Source organism: Phoca vitulina, unplaced genomic scaffold (assembly GCF_004348235.1).
Source record: "Phoca vitulina isolate PV1807 unplaced genomic scaffold, GSC_HSeal_1.0 scaffold11, whole genome shotgun sequence".
In the NCBI taxonomy this organism is placed as follows: Eukaryota; Metazoa; Chordata; class Mammalia; order Carnivora; family Phocidae; genus Phoca; species Phoca vitulina.
In genome coordinates this window covers 24,311,242-24,333,071 of record NW_022589714.1, presented here as the reverse complement: position 1 = coordinate 24,333,071, position 21,830 = coordinate 24,311,242, and the positions used below count along the sequence as shown (strand labels likewise).

General features: G+C 34.4%; 1 protein-coding gene across 8 annotated transcripts in view; it reads left to right on the top strand.

The window, feature by feature from the left end:
• The window catches only part of PHF3 (PHD finger protein 3), an 86,038-nt gene that overhangs the window by 39,619 nt on the left and 24,589 nt on the right, over nucleotides 1–21,830 (top strand). For 6 of the 8 annotated variants that reach the window (XM_032409555.1, XM_032409553.1, XM_032409557.1 and 3 more), the window contains 3 exons: nucleotides 4,447–4,608; nucleotides 9,162–10,944; nucleotides 16,441–16,750. In XM_032409555.1, coding sequence (XP_032265446.1) covers nucleotides 4,447–4,608; nucleotides 9,162–10,944; nucleotides 16,441–16,750 — 2,255 coding nt within the window. Of the gene's footprint in view, nucleotides 1–3,431; nucleotides 3,528–4,446; nucleotides 4,609–9,161; nucleotides 10,945–16,440; nucleotides 16,751–21,830 lie in introns of those variants that run through there. The other 2 variants (XM_032409558.1, XM_032409561.1) reach the window with 2 other exon arrangements.

The following is a 21,830-nucleotide window of genomic DNA, read 5'->3' as shown; positions in this document are numbered from 1 at the left end:
CTGCATTCTTGGAAATCTCAACTCTGAGAAATATCTCAAATGAAGTCAGGTATTCTAATTGTAGGCTGTTGACCTAGGAGGTTTTTGTATGATGGTGGGACCTCAAAGCATCACTTATCTTCAAAGTTATTTTCCAACACAAACATGCTGGGATCTTTGTTGATTTTCCCTTCTTCCCCTTTCCTCTCTCTACCTCCTGCCCCCCCACTTTTTTTTTTTTTTTTGGCCACATTCTCTCTCCCTTCCCATTCCCATTCCCTCATCTCTCTTTTGGTAAAGGTGATTCTTCCTACCTCACCTCCTTCCATTTCCCCTTTCCCATTTGTCACTTATAGAAAAATCATCTTTGTCCCTTTAACTTCCTTTAGTTGGTTGTCCCCCTTTCTGTCTTTTACCATTAAACTTCTTTAAAAATAAAAGAGACTGCAGTTGTCATTCTTTACTAATTCACTTTTTAACTACTTGTCATCTGATCCTGCTTGTGTGTGTCAAATAGTGGATTTTTCTCCATTGTTTTCTCTTGTTGCATTAACCTTCCTGATCCCTACTTCATTGAAATTCTCCTTACCCTTATGTGTGTGTGATGTTGTATTATCTTGATTCTTCTTTTGCCTGCTCTTTTTCTTTGTATCATCAGTATATCCAAAAAGTGAAGTCAGCGCCTCACTTCCAAATTTGTTCTTTCCAACTTCTCTCTTTTGGTTAGTGAAAACATTTTCTCTCATTCATCAACATTAAATTTTCCTGACCCCTTCTTTTCCCTAGTTCTTTTGCTCAGCAGATATTTCTGGAGTGTTTCCTGTATTATAGGTTATTATTCTAGGTTCTGGAGTTTCAGCAATGAATAAAGAGATAGAGTTCTGACTTGAAGAGCATACATTCTAGTGGAGAAGATAGTTAATAAACATATTTAATCAGGTAGTGTGAAAAATGTTTTAAAGAATGAGGTACACTAAGCATCAGTAGGCAGTGATGGGAGTATGTGCTGTTTTGGATAAGATTGTTATGAAGAGTTTCTCTGAGAAGGTAATATTTGGGTATAACTTGAAGAGAGTAAGCCACATGGAAATGTGGGAGAAAAGCACCCCAGGCAGAGGGAATAGCAAGTACAAAGAGCGTGAGATAATTTTAGGCTTTCCTGTGTCAGGAAAGGCCAGTGTGACTGGAATAGAGTGAGTCATAGATTGGTAGGTGAGAAGTCAGAGAAGTTGGCCCTGGCTGGGATTTTGGACATAAATCTAAGTGTGGTGGTAAGAGTTTGGAGGGTCTTGAACAGAAGAATGGTAACAAGATAGGACTTCATATTTTAGAAGGATCACAGTGATGACTGTGTGGGGAGTAAACTGTGTATGTGTGTAGGGGGTGTGTCAGAAGAACCTGGGATGCTATTATGGTATAGTTTTGGTAAGAGGTCGTGGTAATTTGGAGTAGAATGTTAGCTGTGGAGGTGGTAAATGATCAGATGAATGATAGGTTTTATTTATTTTTTATTTATTTTTTTAAAGATTTTATCTTATTTTTATTTTTTTTTAAAAAGATTTTATTTATTTATTTGACAGCACAAGCAGGGGGAGCGGGAGAGGGAGGCTTGATCCTAGGACCCTGGGATCATGACCTGAGCTGAAGGCAGATGCTTCACCAACTGAGCCACCCAGGCACTCCAAGATTTATTTATTTTAGAGGATAGAGTGTGTGTGTGCACGAGCTGGGGGGAAGGGTAAAGGGAGAGAGAGAATCCTCAAGCAGAGCCCAAGGAAGGGCTCCATCCCAGGACCCTGAAATCATGATCTGAGCCGAAATCAAGAGCTGGCCTGCTTAACTGACTGAGCCACCCAGGTACCCCGAGTGTTTTATAGATAGAACTAGCAGGATGTGCCGATCACTTGAATGTGGTATATGAGGAGAGAGGAGCTAAAGATAGTTCTAGAGTTTTAGGTTTGAACAGCTGGGTGAATGGAGGTTCCATTACCAGGAATACCTTAGGAGGGACAGTTTTATTGAGGAGGAATGGGTAGAAGCAGTGTTTATTTTCAGTGTGTTAAGCTTGAGATACCTGTTAGACCTAGTGGAGATGTCAAATTATACTCTTCCAGAGGTCAAATGTAAGCTTGGGGCTGGAGAAGATAATTTTGGGAGTCATCCAAGTATAGGTTGTACTGGATGAGATCACTTAGGGAGGTTTGAGTGTAGATAAAGAAGAGAGATAGGAGGACTGAACCCTTAAGTTCTCCAATGTGTAGACCTCTGCAAGAAGAGGAAGCTCTATAAAAGGATATTGAAAAATAGCTAGAGAGATAGGAAGATGTGTGATGTTTAAAAGCTAAGTGAGGAGAAAGGGATTCAGGAAGGAGAGATGGGTCATCTATGTCAGGAGGAAAGGGAGTAAGATAAAAACCTAATAATTGACCTTTGGATTTGGCTTGCTAAATCCCATTGATTTTTGCTTTGCAATATAGCCCTAAAATCTAGAACATACCTTTTCACTCCCTGCCAATAAACACTATTAATCAGGCTTTAATTGCCCTTCTCCTGGATTATTTTCATACTCTTGACTTTTTCCTTTTTCTCTTGATTACAATACAAAATACATTGTGATTGTAAAAAAAGTTGGAAAACACAGAGACAGTATAACAAGGATGTAAAAAAACTTAAATTCCTTATCTACCTTACCATTAGAGATGATCACTGATAACACTCCAGTGCTTTTTTTCCCTATTTCTATCTATGCATATTTGTAATGCATATATTGTATATATACTTTTATATAAAATTGGGATGAAAAGTAGTCTTAAATCTTACTTTTTTAAATGAATATTAAAATTTTTTGAGAATGTGTGTGAATGTGTGACAGCTAAGTATTTCATCATGGTGAAATAGCCTTCTAAATGAACTTTCCACCCATTTCTCCCCTAATTATATCTTCAGTGAGTCCTGATGAATTTTCCTGAAGTATATTCTTTAAGCTTTTAGTGCGTAGGATAGTGATTGAAGCATAGACTATTTTTGAGAGTAATACATGCATATAGCAGGAAATCTGGAAAATAGGAAAGAAGTATATCATCTTTTATAGAATAACTTATAATTTTCATCTATTTCCTGCTAATAATCTTTTTTCTGTTTGTCTAAATGTACATACACATGCATTTTGTTTTTTACTAACAAAGATCACACTGTGTTTTCTAGCCAGCTTTTTTCCATAATTTATTCTATTTATAATTTATTGGTCAAAGTATATAAGCAGTTTCATTATTCTGTTTGTTGTCAAAGTTTCTTCAAAAAGATTGTACCATTTGAAAGTATATTTATAAAGAATTTTGTTCTCTTTAAATTTTAGGATAGACCACTATCTTGTTGAGCTCTTTTAATTGAAGTTCTTCTTGGATACAAAGATGAGGACTAGATAACTTCTTGAGGTTCCTTCTAACCCCTAGGATGAAGATAATAACTAACATTTGTATAGTGCTCTAAAGTTTACAAAGTGAGTTCTCATACATCATCTCACTTGATCCTCACAACAGCCCTGTGAGGTAGGTAGGACAGGTATTGTTATTCTCATTTTAGAGATAAACTGAAAGAGAGCTTAAGTGACTTGGTCAAGTTTTATTTAAGTGTTTTAGCTGGGATTTGAATCCAGGCCTTCTGATCTAAATAATCACATTCTTTTTACAAGATTTCGTACAGCTGCACATTTAGAATTGCTGTATGTCAGCTAGTTAAGTGAAATAAATTTGTTATATACAGAAATAAACCCAATGACAATATAAATAAATACAGTGTTTATATTTTCTTCAATGTCCCCCAATCCTTTTCCATATCTCCCCCTCCCCATTAAATGATATACTCTCTCTTTTGACTAGAAGGTAATTTAATTATATAGCTATACACCTACCATTTTACCTGGCATTTGGGAGAGGGGGAAGTTATGTTTTTCATTTCTCTCTGTGTATATTTTTTTTGCTAGCACTTAAAGGTGTACCTATATTACTTTCTACACATGTAGCATAAAATCTTTAAGTAATAGAGTTATACTTCGAACTAGAATCTTTTGAGTCTAGCATGAACTTAGAATCACAAGCTTTTCAGGGTATTAAAATTTTGTACTACTTTAACTAAAATTGGGATAATTGAGTATTTCAGGTATAGTTGTTTATGATGTTCACAGAGGTACAGTGAATAATAAGTGAGAGTGACAGTGGAGGTCAAATCAAGAACAATTATAGCTAATCTACTCTTTGACTAGTTACCTCATAAGGTAAAAGTTTGTAAAGCTGAATTGGGAGCTTGGTAGTGGCAATACCACATAATAGAAGTAGACCTAGATTTTCAAGACTGTGTAGTATAGTATTGCATTAAAATGTCTCACAGTGTTTTCTGTAACTGCCTTTAAATACTTAAGGTAGTCAATATTTTTAAAAATTAATTTTCTTGTTTTTGTTTTTTCTCTAGTTGTTGGTCTTGACGATATTATGGATGAAGGAGTTGTTAAAGAAAGTGGCAATGATACCATTGATGAAGAAGAACTGATTTTACCTAACAGGAATTTGAGGGACAAAGTAGAAGAAAATTCAGTGAGATCACCAAGAAAATCACCTCGTTTAATGGCACAAGGTAATCCTTCCAGAGAGGTTGAGCTAGAAAATCAAAGGTATAGGGACAGATGTGATAGTTCGTAAACTTGCTAAGCAGAGACTGTATTTTCATGATGTTTGCTAGTCTGAGCATTTTGATAATAATCAATTTTGAGGTTATATCAATTTGTTAGTATAATTTTTAAAAATTTTTGTTGAAATTATATATTTACAAAATTTGAAGGATTCACTAATTCTGTAAGTTTCTAATGCCTATTTTCCTTTCCCCAGAGGAAATCATTATTAACTTTCCCAGCTGGTTTTACTAATTTTTTTGGTATTTATTTCCATGTCTCTAAGTAACATATGTATATTGCTACTTTCTGATTATTCTGATGTGTAGGTATTTATTGATTTCCCACTCTAGATGATGAATTTAGTGTTTGTCTTCTTGTCCTCATCTCACAAAAGTGTATTTTCTCATCCTTCTAATAAGTAATTTTGTTAGATCAGTAGTAATTATTTATGTTATTGTGACTCTGTGCTGTTCGAGATGACTGATTTAATAAACTAAGGTTACCTTTCCTATACAACTTTTTGTCTTTCTGATTTAATAATTGTTTTTGTTCATTTGCTTATAGTTTTGTACATTTGTACACACAGTTTTCTGTGTACATTATCAGTAATAACACCTCGACTACTCTGGTAGTTGTCTAAATCTTTCCTAAAAATACGTGTGCATATCAGATACTGTGTCATTTTCATTTTATTGAAGTCTCTTGGAGCTTTCTAATCTGCTTCCATGTGTACTGGTTTGTTAGCCCTATATAAACGTGATGCATAGCTATTATCCAGGGATCTCCCTTTACTATTCTTCTGACGATTCTGTTTGGTGTTGTAGTTCTTATTTCCTTTTTTTTTTTGCCTTAACTCCTTCATTTTGGTGACACTTCTAGTAGTTTGCCGTGAAAAAGGAACATGGAGATACATTATTTTAAAACTGTGTGTCTGCAAATGTATTTAATCTGGTCTCATGTTGGAATTATAGTCTGGTTGAACATAGAATTCAAGGTTGGACATAATTTTCCCTCAGAAATTTAATAGTGCTCCTCTATTTTCTTCTAACTTCAGTGTTGTTGAGAAGTTTATTCTGATTCCTTTTTTTTCTTTTTTGATATGTTATTTACTTTCTTCTGGAAGTTTGTGGAATCTTCCTCTTCAGCTCGAGTATTTTGGTATTTCTGATAATGTGTCTTGGTATAAGTGTATTTTAAGTATTGAGCTCTGGATACTCCATAGGTCCTTTTAGTCTGAAAAGTATTATTCAGTTCTGGGAAAATTTTTCGTATTATCTCATTGGTAATTCCTCTGTTTTTTTTTCTCAGCTCTTGCTTTCTGGAACTCATTATTCAAGTGTTAGGTAGGAAGGACTGGCCCTTCCATTTTCTTTATATTGCCTACTTTGTACCTTTGTATGTCTTTTTCCTCTACTTGGTGAAGTCTTTTCATGTTTATCCTCCAACTTTTCCATCAAATTTTACATTTCTAATTTCTGAATAGTCTTTTTTTTTGTTTTGGGAATAGTCCTTTTGTAGCACTGTGGTCTTGTTTCATGGACACAATATCTTCTGCTATCTTTCATAAGGTACTTACATTTTAAAAAGTGTTTTAAAAAGTTTTTTTTTTAATCTCCTTTCATAGTTATAGTTTCTTTTTTCTCCATGTTGTCTGTCTGTCTGTCTCTCTTTATCTGTCTCCATCTTTCATGTTAAGAGACTTTTCTAAAATGTCTAATAGTTTGCTCGTGTTTAAGAGTAGGGAACTAAAACTGTATGAAACTAAAAGGTTAACACTTAAAAGAGAGGGTGGGTTGGGTTTTGTCTACTGTGAGCTTCACTGTATGGTTCTCTGGTCATGCGGGGTTGTGTTGTTTGTTTGTTTTTTAAGGAATCCCTGATGCTAGAATTGAGGTTATTTATTCCCTTAGGCTCATTAGATTGGTAGCATGGTATGGGAACCTTTCAGGGAAGCTGACAGGGTGTCTCAGCTTTCAATATATATAAATTCACTTAATGTCACAAATTTCAGTGTACTTTACTGCCACTTTTAACTGTGCCTGATGTTCCTTAGTCTAGAAACCCTGTTTTATACTCTTCGGGAGAGCAAGCCTCCAGTCTTGGATTAGGACCAAGAAAGGGCAGTTGCCTGGCAGATGGAGTGGAGGAGAGGGAGCTAGGGATCCAAGTGCTTCTTAAACAGCTTTCATCTCATCTTCATTTTAACTCGCTGCCTTCATCCACACTTTAGAATCATCTGGGGTCACCAATTTCTAGCCCTTTTGAAGTATTAATTGTATTGGTTCTTGCTGACACTGCCATGTTAGGGTTTGTCTTTTTTGGGGGTCTCTCCTGCATCAGTTACTTCTTGAGCATCTCTTGTTTGACTTCCAGAATTGTCACTGTTTTCTCCTGTTCTTCCTTTCATTTTAGATTTATGCTTTTGTATAGCTTTAGTGTGGGGTAGATGCATGTATTTACTTTATCATCTTTTCCTCAATTTATATGTATATATATGTGTGTGTGTGTGTATATATATATGTGTGTGTATATAGATTAAAGATTTTATTTATTATAGAGTGAGTGCAGGGAGGAGCAGAGGGGGCGGGAGAGGGAGGGGGAAAGAATCTCAAGCAGACTCTGAGCTGAGTGTGGAGCTTGATGCAGGATTCGATCTCACGACCCAAACATCACGACCTGAGCTAAAACCAAAAGTAGATGCTTAACCAGCTGAGCCACCCAGTCTCCCTACTCTCAATTTATATTTCTAATCAGCTTTTTAAATCTGTTATTTGGTAATACTTGTGACTCTGAGTAATGAAAAGAATAGGATGAAAATTATGGACAAATGATTAACGCTTAGCCTATTCAGCCAGGATTCAAACTAAGGCAATTTATATTTAGAGCTTGATCTTTGGCTCAATAAATAGTTACTATTGGAAAATGTTTTTTTCATCTTAATTACCTTGATAGTTGAATATGCTGTTCATTTGTCATTTTTAGCAACAACCTAGATAATGGGTGTTAAAAGTTCATTTATTTTATTTCAAGGCAGACAGAGTAGAGCTGTAAATTATTTCAGGCTGTCTTCAAAGCTTAAAATATATAAAAATATTATTAAAGTATATAAAAATATCCAGATATTGATAATGAACCATTAAGTTTTTAGTTACTTAAAAATGTTATATATCTGGACATGTGATAGTTAATAATCCACACTAAGTAATTTTTAAAAAATTGTTGGGTACTTATCTAATGATGAAATACTGTGCCACGTTCTGGGAGAATTAGAAAGAGTCTCTAAGATTAGGATGAGCAAATAATTTTTTGTTCAAACTAGGACACCCTTGAAAGTAAAAGAGTGTGCTATTAATAATCACATCAGGACTGTACATGTCACCTAGGACTGTTATGGACAAATGAAGACACATGATACCTTCCTTAAGAGTTTAATGGTATATGACAAATAAGCAAGTGTTTAAGTATTGGTGCATAGTAGGGTTTTGCATTGAAGGGAAGGAGTCTTTTTTTTTTCTTTTTTTTTTTTTGGTAATTGATAGTGTTCAGTTTTCATGCAGAGTTTATTTGGAGGCATTGGATGTGCATAGGCTTGGAAATAGCTTATTTTGTATTTCAGTTTGTGGGTTTTTCTCATTAATGAATCTACTTTAGCTCTCTTTCCTTCTAGTTTCTTTTCATTCCATTTGTTCTCCTGGAGGGTTTATCCAGATAGGGAAAAGAGGAAAAACTTATATAGTGGATTCTTTGTTAGGAATATTGTTAAAGGTGGGAAACTTTATTAAATTATTTTCATATTTTCTGCATTTTCTTTCATGATATATTTTCTTGGCTTAAATTTCTTTGATTGTAATTTCTCTTTATCTGTGTTTAGTACTCTAGCATGTGCTTCATTTCTTAGGAATAGCTTATATGCTAAGATGGTGATACAAGTGAAGGACATTCATAAAAAGGAGTTCGTGTTCTTGTGAGGCTGTGTTTTGAAACTCACACAGATCTGTTTATGATAGGTGGTCTAGTTCATATTTTGCTAGGACCTGAACTTGTTTGGTATTATTTATTTGAAGATATTTAATGTTAAAAAAAAAAGACATTTGGTGTTTAAAACTGTATGACAGTCTCGCTTTATGATGGCCATTAATGTGAAGGAAGCTCATTTTACTTATTTTACTCCCAGCTTACTTACTATAGAAAAGAAACTTGATGTAAACATTCTTGTTTTGTAGTAAAGTATAATAACAGTTTGAATTTTGTAGTTTGTTCTTCTGCCAAAATTTATAGAACTTTGATAGATATAAAACTTAACATGGGTATGTATATATATATATATACACATATGTATGTGTGTGTGTGTATATATATATATAAAATCATCATCATGAGTAAACTGTTCAGTACATTTTCATTGAAATGAGCAAATTTATAACTCAGAGTAAAGAAGTAATCTAAATTGTATTGAAATAAAAACACATGGCAAAATAGCTAAGTTATTTTTATTTATTTTTTTCCTTTGTGATAGAACAAGTAAGAAGTTTGCGACAAAGCACTATTGCCAAGCGTTCAAATGCAGCACCTTTAAATAGCACAAAAAAGGCGTCTGGGAAGACTGTATCTGCCCCTAAAGCAGGGGTGAAACATCCAGAAAGGTGTCCGATTAAAGAAGTTTCTGTGTCACCAAAACCTGAGTACCATAAAGAGAGCAGAAGGAGCAGCCGACATACTGGACAAATTGAAGTGGTACCAGAAGTATCAATGTCTTCAAGTCATTCTTCAGTGTCATCTTGTCTTGAAATGAAGGATGAAGCTGGGTTAGATTCTAAGCAGAAGTGTAATAATCAGGGAGAAGCAAATGTGCCATCTCATGAATTAAATTGTTCACTCCTTTCAGAGACTTGTGTTAGTATTGAAGAAAAGAAAAATGAAGCTCTGATGGAATGTCAAGTCAAGACTGTTAGTAGCCCACAGTTTAAGTTTTCAGATAAAGAAGAACAGAATGACTCTATTGCAGATAAAACGGATGGCACTGTTGTTGAAGAAGTGAGGGAAAAGGGGAAAGTTGAACAAGAATCAAATGAGACAGTAAAATTATCCCATGAAGATGACCAAATTACTGAGGAACCTGCATCTTCTGCTTCTCTCTCTGATGCTGCTGCTTGTGCAAATCCAAATAAGGCCGAAGAGAACCTTGTAGGTTTGTCTTGTTCTGTGAATGAAGTGAACAAATGTAATTTGGAATTGAAGAATCCCATGGAAGTTGCTGACAAAGCTAAGAACTCCCTTCAAAGAAATGAAATAGAACCGTTGGGTTATTGTAAAGACACAGAGTCTAATGATAAGCAGTTGGAGAGCACAGAATTTAATAACTCAAACTTAGAGATGGTTGATACTAATGCTTTTGAACCAGAAAGTAGTATTTTAGAAAATGCTATTTGTGATGCACCTGACCAAAATTCAGAACAGGTGAATATTGTTGAAAGTCTTAAAATGGAGTCTCATGAAGTAGCAAACCTTCAGGATGATAGAAACAGCCAGTCAAGTAGTGTTTCTTGCTTAGAGTCAAAAACCGTAAAATCCAAACAAATAAAACCTATAATTCATTCTAAGCAAAACATGACCACAGATACTCTGAAAAAAATTGTCGCAGCAAAGCATGAATTAATGCATAACAAAACTAAAGTTAATGTCAAAAGTGTGAAACGAAATGTTGATGAACCAGAATCTCAGCAAAATTTCCATAGGCCGGTCAAAGTGAGAAAAAAACAAGTTGAGAAGGATTCAAAAATTCAGAGTTGCAATTCTGGTGTTAAATCTGTGAAAAATCAAGCTCATTCTATATTGAAAAAAACATCACAGGATCAAAATTTAGTACAGGTTCCCAAACCCTCAACTCATTCTTTGAGTGATAAGCCTCATGGTCACCCTGGTTGCTCTAAAGAACCCCATCATCCTGCACAAACTGGACATTTATTACATTCCAGCCAGAAACAATGCCATAAGCCCCAGCAGCTGGCTGCAGCAATGAAAACCAATAGTCATGTGAAGGAAGAGCTTGAACATATAGGTGGTGTAGAGCTTTTTAAAGAGGAAGATAAACTGAAGCTAAAAAAACCTGAGAAGAACCTACAACCCCGCCAGAGAAGAAGCAGCAGAAGTTTTTCTTTGGATGAGCCACCATTGTTCATTCCAGACAACATAGCTACTATAAAAAGAGAAGGCTCAGATCATAGCTCGTCATTTGAAAGCAAATATATGTGGACTCCCAGCAAGCAGTGTGGGTTTTGCAAAAAACCACATGGCAACAGGTGTGTGTGTGTTTTTGTGTGTGTGTGTGTGTGTGTGTGTGTGTGGCATGTGCATTAAAGAGAAATTGCTTTTTAGGGTGGGGTTATGTAAGAACTTTTTTATAGAAAGAAATTATTTAACATACAAAGACTTTTGCAGAAACAAAAAAAACCCCTCATCAATCCTGGATAAATGATAGAAAGATGGAGCCACTGAATTTATAAATATATCATCCCAGAACATGTGAAAAAGCATAGCCTGACCAATGGCTGGTATATATTGAAATGTTTTGTCATTGTAACCAGTTAGAGAGTGTGATTTAGTTACTGCATCTGAAAGAGAAAAAAAGCTTGCTGCTAATCAGAAAATTGTTACACTGTTTTGGGTCTGTAAGATATATATTACTTTATTTGGCTTGAGAAGAACTAGTAATAAAGTGTAAAGGTCATAATGGAAATTCTATTTTTCTTTCGAAGACTTTTTTTTTTTTGGGTAAATGAAGCACACTTACCATGACTTAATACCACCACTTCATAACTATCAAACTTAACCTTGGAATGAAGTTTGGTAGCTAAAACAACTGTTAAATTATCCTGGTGAATTGTGTATGTAACAATAGAAAAGCTGTATTTCTTTTTTGAATGTTTTAGTGATTTGAAGGATTTCTTATGAATTCTAATCTTTTAAGTGATTTTAGGATTCAGTGTTTATAGCTTTTTGACACTGCCCGACCCTCCCCCATGAATTTTTTATTTGTTAGCTTTTTAAGAAAAGGAAAACAGGAGATGAAGTGGAGTTTGCAGTACAAGATTGTCTGTTCAAGTGTTGAGATTGCTGTTGGAACGTCTATCAACACTGACATGATAAAAGAACATTATAACTTGCACATTGTAATATTATCCTTACTCATGAAAGTAAATATTAGGATGACTTTTCCCAGTACTATCAGATTACATAAAAATGTGAAACTTCTTAGATAGGGAAAATTTAGTAAAGTACGTTGTGTAATTATTTTATGTGGGAGCTGGTGGTTGGGGAGAGTCGGTGGGAGTTTGTGGGGCTATTCTGTAAAAAGTTTTATGTCAGCTGTTATGTCAAAGACATAACAAACTTTTATGTCTTCATTTATGATTCAGCCCATGTCCTATTTTTAAATGTCAGTGGTTACTCTTCATAACAACATATTCCAGTTTTAAAAAATTGTGTTTTGTTTGAGTATAGTTCTACATTTGTCCTCACATATATGCTCTTTTAAGTTTTTTGTTTTTTTTTAACAGCTTATTCAGATATTCTAAAGTGGGCCTGCTAAATTTTCAGAATTAAGGGCTGGGTGGTGCTTTTAAGTGTTCTTTTAAGCCAACACTTTTCTCTCTGCCAGAATCTTCTAAAAATCATTACACTGACATGTGGTCAGAATAATAGAATAGGAACCTTAACTTGAATGAGTTTCTAAAATGAAACTTGAGCCTAGAGTTGGAAGTCATGTTAGGTATATCACCGTGTAGCTTTGTTGCAGGTAAGCTGCTCTTCTGATGGCCTGGTCCTCAGGAGCTTGCCTAGGCTTTTTAACCGTGGCTCACTTTACCAACATCAGTTGTTTTCCTAACATGAAGATTAAATTTTAAGTCCCATTATGGTTCCCCCCCCCATGCCACCTTCTGTATCTACTCTATAAAACCTGGAGTTTCTTTGCCTCATTGTGGAAAATGACTTAGAATATTAGCTATGTAGGGATTTTGAGTTTACCCAATGTAATTAACATGAATATATAATGACACTGGAAACAATCAATTTGGGAAGCAACATTTCACATTACTTCAATTTTGTGAATAAAGAAGCCTAAGTGATTGTTTTTTTCTTTACACATTAACTAGCCTTCACTACTTTTTTGATACATTGTGCTTGTATACATTGAGTTTACTCAGAAAATGTACCTGACATACAGCATGTAATTTTCCTATTTTAATCCATGTGTAAGATTTTGAATTTATTAGGAAGGGCATATCTGGAAATAATTTTCATTCATTTCATGCACTAGCCATATGGAAAGCTGTTTGTTAATATGACATTTTCTAGCACTTGTGACAGGTTTGCTTCTGTAAGGACTATTTCATAACTTCAGCATTTTACATGTATTACAAGTGAAGTTAGCTTCCTGTCTGCGCTTCAGTTGGAAATTACATTTTTAAATATAGATTACGTCATGGCATCACCAAATGTAATAAATATTTGACCATAAGCAACTTCTGTACATATCCTAAAGACAGTAGGTATGGACTCTAACAATTTACACATCAAGCTTTTGTTCTTGCTTCCATTTACTTTCCTCATTCAGCCTTGTAACAAAGGTATACTCATTATTTTCAAAACCGGACTACTTAATAGTCATTTTTAAAAAATGATCTTTGGACATGTTTACATAAGCCAGTTGGCATTTTGGAAGGAAGAAGTGTGGGTCTTTTCATATTACCTATCTTGCCGTTTCTAGCATTTCCCTACCGCTCCAGAAGGTGTTTATGTTTTTAGTTTGTATTGCAGTTTCTTGCCCAGCTGTAGATGATTAGTATATTGGATGAAGTTTAGAAACAAACAAAATCTCCATAGCAGGATGGATTCATAGCTTTATACTCAAACAAGAAATCTTTTTCTGAGAAGGAAATTTTCTTCCAGAATAAAAGATTTCTGTTTAAGAGTTTGACAGATAAGTATTTTTGTCTGCATATTAGATTGTTAGTGACAAAAACAGTGATTTAATGTTTATATGGAATAGAATCATTTTAGAAAAGAGTGAATCTACATTCACAGTAATATGGTATAGATTGTCACACACTTACCAGAACTGAACAACCATCTTGTAACAGGTCCATTGTTAGTAATCATAACACAGATATGCTAAGAACAGGAGTTCTCAAAATGTTGCTTGCCTTTGTGATTTACTTTGAAGAAACTTGGAAGTTTTCTAAGAATATATTTGGCTTATGCCAAAAAGATTAGAATTTTAGTTTTTGTCTTATAACAAGCCTAATTTTTATTAAGCTTTGTGTATGAACATTTAACAGTAAAAGAATACAACAAATACTTCTGAACTCTTCTATTTAACTGATTCGTGCCTATCTGGTTTACTTAACTGATCCAGTGGTAAACTCCGTACATTATTTTTTTTAGTGAAATATTTAACATCCAGGTTATAGTCGTTTCCGTAAGTGATTTTGCCTATTAGTAATCAGAAATTCATGGCCAGAGCAGAAAATGGAATAATTCTGTTAGCTATGTGATTCATACTCCCACCCCTCTCCCCCCTTTTTTAAACCATGAGGAATAATACAAAAAGGAAAGAAAATCATATTCCCTCTTTGTGATAGGACTTTTTTCCCCCAATATGGTTCATAAAATTTGTAGTACTTCTAACTTTCAGACCTAAAAATGATCCATATTTACATTTTTGCAAAATCAGTTTTATTTTCAAGTGAATTCTATTTTTCCCTAGGACATGTGGAAATTATTTTTATAAATGACTTCAGAATTTTATTTAACCGCAATATCTTTTATATAAAATCCTAAACTATTACGATAACTGTAGATGGCACTAGAGATTTGCTTTTCAGAGCGTCAAGTTTCAGGAGACATTTCCAAAGTCAGCTTGAAAGGAAGCATGATGAAATATTTAGTTTTGTCATCATAAAACAACTCTTCCCTGATGAAGAATTTGAAATTTTTAAATATGTGCTTTATAATTAGATATTCAAATTTGAATATGGGCTAACAGCATAGCCATGGCCATAGTGTATAGGTTTTTAAGTAGTGTCTTATTGAAACTAGTTTAGACTTGCTTTGAAGAAATCATAATACAGCTCTGATAGTGGAAGTAAAGGGAAACGACTGCTAGTTTTCCTTCAGTATTTCAAAGACATTCATACTACCCACTTGGAAAAAATAGTTCTTACAACTTTGCAATAGAAAAACTGCACTTGCATTTTTCAAACTTATTTTGTTGGCTGGAAGATCTGTATCATTGAAACATGGACCCATCTAAAATTTCCCCAAGCCTAGATAGACCATTTCTATCTTGTAAACAAATACCACATTTTTTGAAAGTTTTCTTGCTGGCTTATGAATCCAAAACATTTGTTTTGACATAAGACAGGAGGTTTTCTTGTTTCTGTTTCTTTCCCCAGCATTTTGGGGAAATGAGGACTTACTTGATAAAGCTAGCACAGGCATTACTAGTTAGGGTAAAGAATGGCGAATTACAAACATGAAGTCAAGTTTCCTTAATGCGCAGCAATAGTTTGATACACAACAGAAAGGCACAAGAGGAAGAGAAAAATGTGCTGCTGCTGAGGAATGAGTAGTTGCTGTGACTTTTTTCAAGACCTGTAAGGATTGAAAGTGATTTTTATAATTTCAACCTTAAAATCTCTGGTGTAAGAGAGTTGGCTGTATCACTTATTGTACTACCTTAAAATGAGTTTTGGCATTGTTGGTGCCACTCTTACAAAATCAGCAGAAAGTCTTTAATTAATTAAAGAATATACCTAAATCTTTTTATCTTAACCTTTCAAAAACATACCATGAATTACTAACCTGAAGAAGAAAGAAGAATGTTAAACATGATTGAGCTCTCTAGTTTACCTAACAATGGGTTAAAATTAAAAAAAAAAAAAATCCCTCAAATTGCCATTTGTACATCTTATTTACCATTTTATTAAAAAGTAATTGCAGATATTTTTAAGTTAGACTAAATCTTGTGTCCACTGATTTTTTTCATTGTTAGTGAAGTTACTTAGATAAAATGTAGTAAAGGGAAACTTTTATAAAGAGGTTGGAAATTAAAAAAAATTCAGCCTGAATATTAATATCTTCATGTTAAAATATCTTTATTCAGAGAAGTTTATTATCTAAAGCATGGTCAGTAGTAAGGAAGTCTGCATACAAAAGTACGTAAAGAGATTCTTCAGCTTAATCACTGTGATACCACGAGCCAGAATGTTTTGAGCTCAAAGAATAGTGACATAGTTAAGGTGGTTAATAAACAATCTGAGTCTCCATTTTGTTATTTTTTGAGTTGCGTTTTTGCTCCGATCTTTTGTCATTCAAAATTACTCATTGGATGACCAATTCTTCAGTTTTAGGTAGGATTTCGGGTGTGTGGGGTAAATGTTATTGTAACTTTGACGGATTGTCTGTGATCAGATTTTCACAGATTTTACCACCCTTCTCAGTGGAGAAATGTGGTTATTTTATACTTTGTTACTCTGTGCAATATGCTGACAAAGGTCAGTTGCCCTTTATTTTGCCTTTATGGTTTTGTGTATTTTCTCATTCATACTAGAGTGGGTATATTTGACTTAAAAGTTCTGTCTTGAATATTCTTTGAAAACTTGCTCCATGGTGAACCAATAGAATGGGTAAAGATGGAAAACATATCAGAAAATGATTAAAAATTTAATTTAGGCTCACTTTTAACATTTTTTTTTTTAATGTATTAAATCAAAGTTTTTTTCCCCTCTTCCCAGGTTTATGGTTGGCTGTGGGAGATGTGATGACTGGTTTCATGGTGATTGTGTTGGTTTAAGTCTTTGTCAAGCACAACAAATGGGAGAAGAAGACAAAGAATACGTGTGTGTGAAATGTTGTGCTGAAGAAGATAAAAAGACTGAAATAGTAGATTCAGATATTTTGGAAAACCAGGCTAAAGTTGAAGTCCATAGTGAAGATAGAACAATGGAATATGAAAAGCTTGGGTTATCAAAGCACACAGCAACAAATGATAAAACGAAATATATAGAAGATACAGTGAAGCACAAGGTCAAAATTTTAAAACGGGTAAGCTCATTAATGCATTCTTTTTAAGAACTTTGTATGGTCTGACAATTTGAAATTTCTGTTTGGGTTTTATTGTTCTAAGTGTATGTTTTCAAATGTATTTTTCCATAAAAATGAATGGATTTTTATTCAAAATATTTTGGCAGTCGTGGTGAAACCAGGTAGTGAAATCTTCAAAATATATCTTATTTCTTACAGTATTTTGTGTAGTTTCTAGTCTCTAGTTTGATACTTGGATTTCCTTTGATAGGATGTGTGTGTGATTTTGTGGTATTAAAGTGGTACTGAGCTCTACATTGTGCTTGCTGATAAGCTTTTAAAACTTTTCAGTCCATAACTATCTACTAATTCTTAAACCACATTTGACATTATTATTTTCAGGTAGAAGAGTTATTTTGTCTCTTTAAGGAGCAGTAGACTTAATTCTTTTGATTTGTCCCAGTGTTTGCTTGGAACTTCACTTCATTACTTTTCTCTTTAAAAAGTCAGTTTTCCCTTACCTTATATTTTTAACTAATTTCTAAATGTATTTTCTAAATAGAAATTTCAAGATACTTAGTCAATTACCAGAGAGATGTATAAAAGATTCAGTGCTTTATCTGATTAAATTTTTATAATTTTCATTGTGTATGTTTTTATTACCTATGATTTTTCTATTTTTGTTCTTACAATGGTAGGAAAGAGACAACAGAGGCAACAAATATATGTGGATAGTCAAATATAATAATCCAAGAAACAATGAACATGAGTTGGAGTGTTAGAAGAACCATGGAAATCTTTTAGTCTAGCCATTGAGATTGAAGAACATAAGCATGTTTTCTCCAAAATATTCTTCATTATATATAAACTCAGTTCTTTGAGACACTTATATTACAAATCTGGATTAAGTTGCAGTTTGCCAGTCCTTGTAGCATCCAGTATTTTCTGGCTCCCCAGACATTTTGAGAATTAGATGATGTCCTTCTGACATTTGCTAGTCCTTTTTCTGTTGATTTGATTAGCACCAAAGTAATTGATACAGAATTGAGAGCTCCATTGAGAACAGTTTATAGCACCTCTTTGGAAAAGTTCTGTTAATTATTAACTATTAATCATCACTTCTTGGATGTAATATCTTGGCCATTCAGAAATATAGCTCATTGTTTTGTCATTTAGCTAAGTTGTCTCCATCTTGTCTGAAAAGACATGAAACATAAAATGTTTTGAGGAAACCACTCTATCCATTCTCTGTATCAGAAAAGAAATTGAAGTTAGTCTGATTTTTAAGGACATGTGCAATCCAAGTAATTACTGCTTCCTTTTCTTTTTGATGGTGAACTGTTGAATCTTACTTGGACTCTGCTGATACTAGTTTGTGGAATCTGCTTTTTAAATATCACTTCTTATACCTAGATTTTATGTTGAACCATTTCTTGAGTTCCTGTTGTGTGCCAAGCATGGTACCAGACTTGGGTATATAGCACTGATTGGAATATGTTTCTGTTCTCAAGTAAATCTAGTTGGAGAGATAGAAAATAAGTAAATAAAAAATTAGAGGATTCCTAGTCTAGAGAAAATCAGTTTTTTTGTATGTACTCTGTCTTCTTAAAGCCTATAAAAACCTATGATTATATATCATAGTGTTCTTTTCCCTGTAAATCTTTTTTTTAAATTTTCATTTTTTAATTTAAATTCAATTAACATGTATTATTTGTTTCAGAGGTAGAGATCAGTGATTCATCAGTCTTATATAATACCCAGTGCTCATTACATCACATGCTCCTTAATGTTCATCACCCACTTACCCTACCCCCTCCCACTCCCGTCCTCTCCAGCAAACCTCAGTTTGTTTTTTATGATTAAGAATCTCTTATGGTTTGTCTCCCTTTGGTTTCATCTTGTTTTATTTTTTCCTCTTTTCCCCTATGATCCTCTGTTTTGTTTCTTAAATTCCACATATGAGTGAGATCATATGGTAATTGTCTTTCTCTGATTGACTTATGTCTCTTAGCATAATACCCTCTAGTTCCATCCATGTCATTTCAAGTGGCAAGATTTCATTTTTTTCATGGCTGAGTAGTATTCCATTTTATATATGTACACATCTTTATCCATTCATCTGTCAATGGACATCTGGGCTCTTTCCATAATTTGGCTATTGTGGACATTGCTGCTATAAACATTGGGGTACAGGTGCCCCTTTGGATTGCTACATTTGTATCTTTGGGGTAAATCCCTAGTAGTGCAATTGCTGGGTTGTAGGATAGCTCTATTTTCAACTTTTTGAGGAATTTCCATATTGTTTTCCAGAGTGGATGTACCAGTTTGCATTCCCACCAACATCCTAATAGGGTTTCCCTTTCTCTGAATCTTCGCCAATATCTTTCGTTTCTCGACTTGATTATAGCCATTCTGACTGGTATGAGGTGGTATTTCATTGTGGTTTTGATTTGTATTTGGATTTGATGATGAGTGATGAGCAGTTTTTTCAAGTCTGTTGGCCATTTGTATGTCTTCTTTGCAGAAATGTCTGTTCATGTCTTCTGCCCATTTCTTGATTGAATTATTTGTTCTTTGGGTGTTGAGTTTGATAAGTTCTTTATAGATTCTGGATACTAGCCCTTTATCTGATATGTCATTTGTAAATACCTTCTCCCATTCTGTCGGTTGTCTTTTGGTTTTGTTGACTGTTTCCTTTGCTGTGTAAAAGCTTTTTATCTTGATGAAATCCCAATAGTTCATTTTTGCATTTGTTTCCCTTACCTTTGAAGACATGTCTAGCAAGAAGTTGCTGTGACCAAGGTCACAGAGGTTGCTGCCTGTGTTCTCCTTTAGGATTTTGATACATTCCTGTCTCATATTTAGGTCTGTCATCCATTTTGAGTCTCTCTTATATGGTGTAAGGAAATGGTCCAGTTTCATTCTTCTGTATGTGGCTGTCCAATTTTCCCACCATTTGTTGAAGAGACTGTCTTTTTTCCATTGGACATTCTCTCCTGCTTTGTTGAAGATTTGTTGACCATAGAGTTAAGGGTCCAATTCTGGGTTCTCTATTCTGTTCCATTGATCTATGTGTCTGTTTTTGTGCCAGTACCATGCTGTCTTGATGAGCTTTGTAATACAGCTTGAAGTCTGGAATTGTGATGCCACCAGCTTTGGTTTTCTTTTTCAACATTCCTTTGGCTATTTGGAGTCTTTTTTGGTTCCATACAAATCTTAGGATTATTTGTTCTAGCTCTGTGAAAAAAGTTGATGGTATTTTGATGGGGGTTGCATTGAATGTATAGATTGCTCTAGGTAGCCTAGACATTTTAACAATATTTGTTCTTCCAGTTCATGAGCATGGAACATTTTTCCATTTCTTTATGTCTTCCTCAATTTCTTTCATGAGTGTTCTATAGTTTTCTGAGTACAAATCCTTTGCCTCTTTGGTTAGGTTTATTCCTAGGTATCTTACGGTATTTGGTGCAGTTGTAAATGGGATCAACTCCTTAATTTCTCTTTCTTCTGTCTCATTGTTAATGTATAGAAATGCAGCTGATTTCTGTGCATTGATTTTATATCCTGCCACTTTGCTGAATTCCTGTATGAGTTCTAGCAATTTTGGGGTGGAGTCTTTTGGATTTTCCACATAGAGTATCATGTCATCTGCAGAGAGTGAGAGTTTGACTTCTTCTTTGCTAGTTCAGATGCCTTTTATTTCTTTTTGTTGTCTGATTGATGAGGCTAGGAGTTCTAGTACTATGTTGAACAACAGTGGTCATAGTGGACATTGTTGCCATGTTCCTGACCTTAGGGGAAAAGCTCTCAGTTTTTCCCCATTGAGAATGATATTCGCTGTGGGCTTTTCATTTGTGGCTTTTATGATAATGTTGAGGTATGTTCCCTCTATCCCTACACTGTGAAGAGTTTTAATCAAGAAAGGATGCTGTACTTTGTCAAATGCTTTTTCTGCATCCATTGAGAGGATCATATGGTTCTTGTCCTTTCTTTTATTAACATAGTGTATCACATTGATTTGTGGATGTTGAACTGCCCTTGCAGCCCAGGAATAAATCCCACTTGGTCATGGTGAATAATCCTTTTAGTGTACTGTTGGATCCTATTGGCTAGTATCTTGGTGAGAATTTTTGCATCCATGTTCATCAGGGATATTGGTCTATAATTCTCCTTTTTGGTGGGGTCTTTGTCTGGTTTTGGGATCAAGGTAATGCTGGACTCAGAACAAGTTTAGAAGTTTTCCTTCCATTTCTATTTTTTGAAATAGCTTCAGAAGAATAGGTATTACTTCTTTAAATGTTGGATAGAATTCCCCTGGGAAGCCATTAGGGCCTGGACTCTTGTTTGTTGGGAGATTTTTGATTACTGCTTCAATTTCCTTGCTGGTTATGGGTCTGTTCAGGTTTTCTGTTTCTTCCTGGTTCAGTTTTGGTGGTTTATATGTCTCCAGGAATGCATCCATTTCTTCCAGATTGCCTAATTTGGTGGCATATAGTTGCTTATAATGTGTTCTTATAATTGTATTTCTTTGGTGTTGGTTGTAATCTCTCCTCTTTCATTTGTGATTTTATTTTTTGGGTCCTTTCTCTTTTCTTTTTGATAAGTCTGGCTGTGATTTTATCAATCTTATTAATTCTTTCAGAGAACCAGCTCCTAGTTTTGTTGCTCTCTTCTACTGTTCTTTTGGTTTCTATTTCATTGATTTCTGCTCTAATCTTTATTATTTCTCTTCTCCTGCTGGGTTTAAGCTTTATTTGCTGTTCTTTCTCCAGCTCCTTTAGGTGTAAGGTTAGGTTGTTTATTGGAGACCTTTCTTATTTCTTGAGAAAGGCTTGTATTGCTATATACTTCCCTCTTAGGACCACCTTTGCTGCATCCCAAAGGTTTTGAACAGTTGTGTTTTCATTTTTCATTTGTTTCCATGGATTTTTTTAAATTCTTCTTCAATTTCCTGGTTGATCCATTCATTCCTTAGTAGGATGCTCTTTAACCTCCATGTATTTGAGTTCTTTCCAAATTTCTTCTTGTGACTGAGTTCCAGATTCAAGGCACTGTGGTCTGAAAATATGCAAGGAGTGTTCCCAGTCTTTTGGTACCAGTT